Raw genomic sequence first — 9,627 nt, forward strand, 5'->3', positions numbered from 1 at the left:
GATTAAAGACCTGAGAGTGGCTATCCTTCAACAGAAAAACTTCAAAAACAGACTCCAGTGAGAGACTGCTGAATTGGAATTAATTTGCAAACTGGATACAATTAACTTAGACTTGAATAGCGACTGGGAGTGAACGAGTCATTATACAAAGTAAAACTATTTCCCCATGTTATTTCTCCCCAACACTCCACCCCCCACTGTTCCTCAGATGTTCTTGTTAACTGCTGGAAATGGCCCACCTTGCTTGTCACCCTGAAAGGTTTTCCTCCTTCCCCCCCCCTCCTGCTGGTGATGGCTCATCTTAAGTGATCACTCTCCTTACAGTCTGTATGATAAAACCCATTGTTTCATGTTCGCTGTGTGTGTATATAAATCTCCCCACTGCATTTTCCACCAAATGCATCCGATGAAGTGAGCTGTAGCTCACGAAAGCTTATGCTCAAATAAATTTGTTAGTCTCTAAGGTGCCACAAGTACTCCTTTTCTTTTTGCGAATACAGACTAACACGGCTGCTACTCTGAAACCTTCCTAAAAGAGAGGTTCTAGTTCAAACAAGGATTATTTGGAGGAGTTCTATGGCCTGTGTTATACAGCAGGTCAGACTAGATGATCACAGTGATGTCTTCTGGCCTTACATTCTATGAACTACAGGCTGTTAATTCCAGTTGACTTCTCCCAACACTGGACTTCAGAGAGGTACTTTTCTAGCTGAGACCTTCCTTGGGTCTCTCTCTTCAGCTTGATCCAGGAAGGAGGTGTAAAACCTGACTTCATGCTCAGTAATATGACCTGGGTGTGAGGATAGAGAAAATGGACAGGAATCAAATATTATACACACATACATGCACAAGTGCTATATCTTTGATGGGCAGTGATGTTGCATAGCAATAAATTCACCAAAGAGGGGAGCCTGCGTTTGAAAAGCATCAAGCTGCACATAAAAACTAGCTGAACAAGTGATACAGTAGCATCACATCATGCAGTATGGTGTGTTAAAACTGATGGGATGAGAAGTGCTCCTTGCAATGCATGAGCTATGAAGTCTGAAGATATTATTTGTAACTACAATTAGAGCTTCAGAACCTTTTGTTGGCAGCTGCTATCTCACGGAGATGTGACATTGTCCCTGATGTGGTCAGTGGTGAGAGAAGAAATGATATTTGAGACTTTTGCATCTGTGGTCCTAGCTTAACCATGAGAAGAAAACTTCTGCTGCTTGACTCCACTTTTGACCTCTCTAATTAGATGGCCCATAATCTCCTCCCTGTAATCTGAGTGGAATTTAAGAAGTTGATTTTGACCTTACAAAGTCCTAAATAGTTTGGGACCCAGCTACCTCAGGGACTACCTTTCTGTGTGGATATCTCTGCCGTTGTGGTCAGCACAGGCAGTTGAGCTAACAGTTCTATGGGCTGGAAGATGTGGGTTCGGAGAGGGTGTGGCTGGTAGGGCAATTTCCATGAAAGGTCTTCAAGTCAAATTCATTGTCTATCAAAGCCAAAATTTGCTGATCTTCAGGGCATGCCACAAAGATCCATCTGATTTTTGTTGGCCTTTGGTAAGAGTGTGGGATGAGGGATGGGAGGGATGGATGAAGAGAATGGCTCTCAGACACCTTGATGGAAGGAGAGGACACAGTATTTTTAATATCTTTTATCCTCTGATTTTATGCATTCAATGTTTCTGTAAATAACACCCAGAGCTAGGGATAGGCACTCTGCAAATGAATAAATAATATCAAACCTAGAGTGTTTTGCTGCTTGTTGTCACAATGGTCTCTGCTGAGGAAGGCAGAGCGCATCAGCCAAAGGCTTCCTGACCTCTGCCTACAAACTATTCCAGGCTCCATTTTGTGTGTCTGGTGTATTATATGGCACCATAAACTTCTTATGCTATTCACTCAAACTCCAGGTTTACCCTCCGGACTCCAATTTCTATAGATTGCTGATGCACACAGCAATACCAGCCGGCACTTACCCAGCAAATTCTGATGCTGGAGGTTGAGCATGTACTGATGGGACAGCATTTCCCTCAGAGGTTTGCTGTCATAAACTCTCATGATGCTATAGAGGTAGCATTTCTGGCCTCGCTTCAGGTCCTGTAAGAGCAAGGCAGCACATGGCAATTTAACTGTTAGGACTAAATTTACATCTGATTCTATACTGATTTCAAACTGTAACAAGGGGATTTAAGTCCATTGTTCTATTGCAGGGGGATTTTATTAAATAAAGCAGTAATTAACCTGAGGAAGAAACCTTTACAGACAAGTTTTAATTTAACCTTTTTTACCATTTAAATATACTCAGAAACTAGGCTACAAGAATGGATAGCACCCTCTAGGATGTTACCCTCTAGGATGTTACCTCTGCTCCTAAAGGGACATTTTTGTTTCATTTAACTAAAAGAGTTAAGTAAGACCCCAGATTGTGAATGAAATACAAAGAACGCTAAACTAGGCCTGCTATCAGTCTGTTACCTTCAGTAAGTAGGTATCCTGAGCAGATGGAGGAACTTGTATGCATAAAACTTTTGGAGAATGACAGAGACCAGGATTCTTCTTCCAATTTTCACCCATCCTTACCCAGCCTCTCAAAAGACAGGTTCAAAAACATGAGACAAAAACAAACTTTATATCAATAATTATTCATGATCTTCAAATATCCAGTACAACTCCTCAGAGGGGAGGAACAAAAGCAGAACTAAATTTCCAGACCCATTCAGAATGGGCTCTGGTTGGAGGCCCTGAAAAGAAGAATAAAGAAGAACTGGATCACTGTGCCTTTCCCTTGTGCAAATGCTTTGCTCTCATAACTGTGAATTGTAAATTGTCACCTTTCAAACTGGACTTTGGAAACCATGCAGACTTCACACTACATAATGCTAAAATGGAGACATCTTCCTATCCCTCTTCACCCATTGTAGAGTGCTGGTGCTAGGGATTAATTTAAGTATATAGTGATTTACAGAGAGAATACATAGATAATCCCTGCCCCAAAGAGTTTACAGTCTAAGGGTCAGATTCTGATACCCTTATTCACATTAGGTAGCACCTTACCCCACAAAAAGTCCCAAGAAAGTCAATTGTGAGGAAGGTGCTATACAGCGTTAGTAAGCCTATTAAAATTGTGTGGTAAACTGGATATGGTATGACATAATAGAAAGGGAAACGACGCAGGGCAAGCTAAAAAGGTTGCTTCCTTTATACTTTGGGTCACTGCACTACCTACTTTTTAAATGTTATTATCCTACTTACTTTAGAAAGGCAGCATAGGTGTAGGAGTCAGCATTGGAGAGACCGTGGGAATAGGCGAGTTGTGAGGAGGAATATGAAGGAAAGGGAGGTTACATGGTATGCAGGATTTGGAAGGTATTTCAGGCATAGGGGAAAGCATAGCAATTCAATCTTTCCTGAAATCATAGGCTATTTAAAGCAAGGTGATCCCACCCCACTTCTGCCCATGGTGAAATCCCATGGCACTTTTCCAATATGCATGTAAAGGATAATCCAAGTCAACATTTCCCCCGCTCTCTCTTTTAGGAGAACTGCTTCTGACATCTACAGCTATGTGTGCTGCTGCTTAATGCACAACACCTGCTGCATTTGTCTACCCTGTTAGTGAGTTGCTAGCATTTAATTTACAATGTTGTGCATTGAGTTACCTGGAATATGAAAGACCTCATATATAAAGCAAATTCTGTTCAGCTCTGACTCACTCCTGGAAATACAGGTTCCCTTTTCAACACAAGACAGCCTTAATACAAAATTCAGTTTCTCCCAGGAACTGTCACTTTCATTCTGTTGACAAATATCCTAGCAACATAGAGGGGGAGAGAGAGTTACAAGGAACTCTGGGAAATTGGCTAAGTGCCTTGAACCTCTGACCATCAACCTGCTGATTTTTTTACAATGACTACATCTTTGTTGTGTAGGAATGGGTCTGACCATTCTAATTCTCCCAGGGATCAGGATGTTGTCTGAACAGCTAAATGAAACTTTTGCTCAGTCATCATTTTGTGTTTATAGAAACACTTGTGCACAGACAGCTGGGGTTGCTGGGAGAATGACTTAATTTTGAAGACCAGCACTTCCAATAGCACAGTGAATCTTTCCACCATGCAGGTGTGCTGGGAAATGGAGCATGCCCATATTATGAGAAACAAACAGCAGATAGACGGCCCTATACAAGGAGAGAGAACAGAGAATAGACCCAGGTGAATCCTACAAAAATGTTCTATAAATATACCTTCAAATTTATCAACAAATGTCCTTCATCTGTGTTAGCAGGAGGAATTTTCAAATGCACCTAAGTGAGGTAGAATCACAAGTCCTATTGACTTTCAATGGGACTTGTACTCCTAAGTCAATTGAAAGTCACATGCAGCAATTTCTCTATTTACTTTTGATGAATATTCTAGCAAATGAATGTACGGATAGGAATGTTCACAGAAACTGTGAATTTCCAGGGAATACTGCAGGATATTTATGGAAAGCAAATTTTAAATGCATGCTCTGTAACTTCCTTCTCAGAGTTATGTTCATCCAGGCAGGAAATGGAAGCGTACAATGTGTCTTATGTCTCTGATCAAAATAGTACAATTTCTTACTACACTCAATGAGCTGCTCACAAAGAATCTACAGGCTGAGAATTATCCGCAGAAAGTATTTAGTGAGTAATTTCAAGTAATGAATAAATTCAAGAAAATCATTATCAGTTCATAGACTAGTATTGAACCAAGTAAGGAGAGGTCAGATCCATTGATTAAATGAATTGGTACCATTACAATGTACTTATCTAGTGGAGAGACATTTTGCTATATAGTAAATGGCATGCAGTATGCACTCAGAAACTGATTCTTTTATAAATATATTATGGTGAGAATGAGAAGTGGGTAAACTACTCAGACCACTTATTTACCATCATTTTATAGGTTTAGTACATAATCCTCCTTTAACACACTTCCCTTCACCACAAAACAAACATCAAACACCTTTTCCCATACCACATTACCCGGAAGGGCAGGAAAAGCAGCCTAGTGATGAAGGATACGACTCTGCAATTGTTGCTCACATTGTGAGTATCTCGCCTGATTAGACGCTTCTCAATGTGAGTTAGGATAGCAGAGGCAGGCCCTCATATGCTATTTGTAAGATAAAACAAAGGGAAATTTGCCACTGGGATGCATACCCTGGAATCGTACAGAACCAGTCCCACCCACAGTCCATCTTTAAGGAGGCACTAGGATCCATCCCCTGAGGTCTCTCAGCTAATAACTATATCTCTTTAATTTTAAAGAGACAGGACTACTTTAGGGAACAACTGTCCCTGGACCTGGTGGCAATGAGACTATATTTGTACAAAGAAAGGGAAAAAGGAGTTCATTTTAACTCCTTTAATAAATATTTGAGTTTTAAATGAATTCATGAACTCAAACATATGCCCTAATCACATAGTGTGATTCAGAGCATTTAATGGATGCAGGACGTATTTACTGTACATGAGGGTGTTTGGACAAGGTTTAAGAAAACGGTATGTCATGGGGAAGCTTGTGTATGTTAATACTTAGTCCTGCCATGAGTGCAGGGGACTGGACTTGATGATCTCCTGAGGCCCTTCCAGTCCTATCATTCTAGGATTCTATGTTTAATGGAGCTTGAAGGGGTTCTCAGCTCTGACTTTTTTCATTGCCTCATCAACAGGCCTGAGCCTTGTCCTGAAGGGAATGTCTTCATCTGACGGGATAAGAAATATAGTTTCCATGTTCTCTCAACTCTAGACTCCTGCCCTGCAAAACACACACTCCCACATAGACACCTCTCTCTCTCTCTGCTCCCTTACCTCATCCTCATCCTCCATTAGACAAAGTATTCTACAATGATGAGCACAAATATTATAGATGTTACTGTTGTATTTGGAACCAGTACTGTAGCCTATTTTTATAGGGGTCATCCTAGAAGGACAGCCCTACCTCTTCCCATGTTGTGAAGGGAACTTATTTGTTCTCATATCATTTCTCAGTGGACACTTCAGATTAAGGTGAGTTTCTGAAAGGCTTTGCTAAACAAGCAATGGGTGCTTAAAATAGCACAGATGTCAAAATTGGACCCCACTCATCTTTGTTTAAGGGAGAGAGACTATTTAAAAAAGATTTCCAGCTAAATATTAGAGCTGGCCTCATTTACCAAAGGGAATAGCCATCCTTGCCAAAGCTGGCATCATAAATATCTTAAGGACACAGTTTTTATTTCACACCAAAGCGAAAAGGAGGAAGAAAAAACAGAGAGAATCTGCAATACAGTATTTATCAATCTCTTTTTTTTTATATGCCTCATTCTGTGTGTTTCTAGTTCTCTGTCTCTCTCAGTCTATTTATTATATTATACACACATATCAACAGTTGTCTTTCTTATGCATGTATCAGCTTCCTCTTTATACATTTCTTACTTTTTCTATTAATCATTGGGGTGGGGGGGTGTTTTCAAAACACTGCACCTGATTCTAATCTCCACTATACTTGTTTCAGAGTAGCAGCCATGTTAGTCTGTATTCGCAAAAAGAAAAGGAGTACTTGTGGCACCTTAGAGACTAACAAATTGTTAGTCTCTAAGGTGCCACAAGTACTCCTTTTCTTTTCACTATACTTGTGTAAATCCAGAGTAACCCCAATGGATTAAATAGAATTACTCTGAGATTTGACCCCAGTGTAATGAAGATCAGCATCTAGCCATGCCAAGTCACACTAGGGTTGAGTTTGGCCTGCTGTGTATCAGAGTTAGCCATGTGATTCACATTAATATTAACTAGAGTCCATGGAGAAATCCTCATTCATCATGCTGACAAAGTTCCTTTCCCTGGGTTCTTCCATCTTTCTTTCTTTAGTATCCAATTACTCCATTTTTCCCCTCTCCTGCCATTATTATTTTAGCACCGCAGCTATTTTCCTCCTATTCAGTCCATCATTAGTTCAGCATGTCATTGAGACTAGAATATAAAAGTGTCATCTAGGCAGCTCCTGTGTGAGTGCACAGCAACTTGTTGCTGAGCTGCCCCTGAAGGGTGCTATTGTGGTTCATTCATTCACTCCTGTCTACCCTCTTTGGAGTTGGAGGTACAGACTTAGAAAGGAAGACTAAAAGAACAAAAAATGTACAGTTTGTCTTAATAAATCATGGGGTGGAATCAGGGAGGAGGACATAATTGTCTCTGTGTATCTGAAGTGTGTGAACACCATGGAAGGAGTCTTATTTAGAACAGAGAGTTATAACTAGGAATAATGGGAGAGAATTAGGAAGGAGAATATTTAGGCTGAACCACAGGGCAACATTTCTGACAGTGGCATCTGTTAGAATCCCAAAGGGAAGTGGTGGAAGCCCCATTCCTGAAGACACTTAAAACTTAATTGGACAAAGGAATAGGAAACACAGTGTGGGAACAAGCCTACAAGGAGAGGCTCAGTCTAGGTGAGATTAGGGGTAACACTTTCCATGGGAGTTGGGCACATAACCAGCTTAGGTGCTTTTGAAAATCCCAATTAGGCGTCTTTTGCATCATTAAGTGCCTAAATACCTTTAAAAATCTGGCCCTAAGTCGCTACTGAAAATGGCACTTAGGCTCCCAAGTCACCTAGGCACTTCTGAATATTTTACCCAATATAATGAGTCATGTTGATGATAAAACCATCTACCAGCTATGGAGTATGATGTAAAGATATCGTTTCTCTCCTCCATTACACTGACACCAATGGAGATGCCCTGGCAGATCTCTTCCATTTCTTACTTTGACCAGCAGTCAGGTGCCTGGATGAACAACTTCTACCTGATATTTACACATTGCAGGCAACAGTGTCACAAGGTCTCCTAGCAATGAAGTCTCTTCCATTTTTGTTCCTGATTCTAGGCGTACTGGTTCTCCCTGGCTTGGAAGGTGAGTATAATGCATCTAGAATGTCTGTCTGATGCTGCAAAAAAAAGAAACACAGCCTCACCATTTGCTTCTTGTTGTTAGCAGCACAGAATTATTTTAAAGTTAATAGAGTAAAAAGTCTGAGGCTTTGGGTTTTTTTAATGTAGAATGAATCTGGTGTATCGTTTAATATGTCTGCAATGCAGTGACAGTGAGCAAAGGTTGGAGCCAGGTCTAGCGTGATGTGCCCTTGTGCAAGCCTTCTACATGCAAAGAGCTGCAAAAGGTCCTCAATAATTCCAAATGATCCACACCCTGCCCTCAACCCAGAAGTACAACTCTTCCGAGTATGACTGAGGCAGGGATAAAATGAGAATCAGCTGCTTTAAGACTGATAGGCCTAGGAGAGGCTGGGGGAGAGAGAGTGTGTGTGTGTGTGCGCGCGCGTGTCCATTGTGCTGTTGACTTGCCCTTGCATTAGAGGTGGTGTGGGCCTGCACCACCCTAAGAACTGCTCCAGGATGAATCTCTCATAGAAGACCAGAGAGTGCAGTGGAAGCACAACCACTGCATTATGCCTGTACTTCCCCTGAACTTAATGCAGCACACTCCACTCTCTGCTCCTGGCCATCTCTGCTGGTTATAAGGCAGGTTGAAGGAAGGGTCCAGCACCATAATTCACTCCCTCCCACTCCCCTGTGGGATGGCTTGAATCCCCAGATACTAAAAGTGACCCAGAGTGTGCAGGTATCCTGGCAGGGAGCTGCAAGGGGAGAGTGGTGGGATGAAATTGTTCAGTGCACCTTCCTCCCCATATTGTTGTTGGGCTAGTTCCAGGCACATCTAGCTCTAGAGGGGAAAATGGGGCTTCCACAAGATGAAATTTTAATGGATAATACAAGAGATTCTAAGGAGGTAGAGGAAATTACAATATGAGGTTTTGGGAGATAAATCAATGATATTTGGAAGTTGAATCCAACTGTGCTGATTGTTTACTAAGACGGATGTTGGAAAAAAATTGACTGCAATAACTTTCACAAAATTAATCTTAATTCTGGTCTGACAGACCTGTATTGTTCTAGTATTCCTCCTTCTCTCGATACATCTCAGCCCCAGCCTGCAATTCACATTGCTAGTCCTGTCCTGGGTCCTCCTTGACAAAGCTTTGCTCCTGTTCTGCAGAACCAACTGCTGTTTGAGTCTGGAGAACCAAAAAATACCCACCAATGCCTTTCGGTTCTGACCTGCTGCACTCCCTGCAGTCTCTCCAAGGGGCACAGCCAGAGAGGAATCAGCAAGCTGTGATGCATTGCACCAACCACTGACATGGTTTTGTGAAGCAGAGAAGTGGATCCATTGTATCCTGCAATGAGAGCTGCAAACTAATATTGTTTATGACCTCATCAGAACTTGACTCCTAAGACGAGTGCACTTCATTTGCTGAATTTGCATTGTCCCGCTGAATATCTAGTACAATGTTTGCTTTTAATTATATTCAGTAAATCATCCTTGTTTCACTTTATATAGACTGTCCCTAGGATCTGTTATAACTCAGTTCACATAGATTTAAAGAGACATCCAAGGTGAGAGGGAGACATATTGTCCAGAGAGATATATGGACTTTTGTTCTTCTGGTACCTCTCTCTAGGAGTCAGTTTGTATTTCTCATAGGTGTCGAGAACCCAGATGTCAAACGTCGTGATGTCCGGTTCTTGGACAGCATAT

The 9,627-nt window shown here is 41.4% G+C and overlaps 1 protein-coding gene across 1 annotated transcript; it reads right to left on the reverse strand.

The window, feature by feature from the left end:
• Positions 1 to 562: 562 nt before the first annotated feature.
• On the reverse strand, positions 563 to 3,800 carry FAM216B (family with sequence similarity 216 member B). Its single transcript, XM_043504540.1, has 4 exons — positions 3,716 to 3,800; positions 2,478 to 2,743; positions 1,979 to 2,099; positions 563 to 790 (listed from the first exon to the last, which is right to left on the reverse strand). The coding sequence occupies exons 2-4, from the start codon at positions 2,574 to 2,576 to the stop codon at positions 690 to 692; spliced, it is 321 nt and encodes a 106-aa protein (XP_043360475.1). The 5' UTR covers positions 2,577 to 2,743; positions 3,716 to 3,800; the 3' UTR covers positions 563 to 689.
• Positions 3,801 to 9,627: the final 5,827 nt, after the last annotated feature.

This window comes from Dermochelys coriacea, chromosome 1 (genome assembly GCF_009764565.3).
Source record: "Dermochelys coriacea isolate rDerCor1 chromosome 1, rDerCor1.pri.v4, whole genome shotgun sequence".
Taxonomy (NCBI): Eukaryota; Metazoa; Chordata; order Testudines; family Dermochelyidae; genus Dermochelys; species Dermochelys coriacea.

Coding starts and splice junctions, on each gene's coding strand:
- FAM216B (XM_043504540.1), bottom strand. CDS start 2,576: ATGGGTGAAAATTGGAAGAAGAATCCTGGTCTCTGTCATTCTCCAAAA. Junction 2,100..2,477: donor AGGATACCTACTTACTGAAG/GTAACAGACTGA, acceptor TTGCTCTTACAG/GACCTGAAGCGAGGCCAGAA. Junction 791..1,978: donor CCAGCATCAGAATTTGCTGG/GTAAGTGCCGGC, acceptor CCTCACACCCAG/GTCATATTACTGAGCATGAA.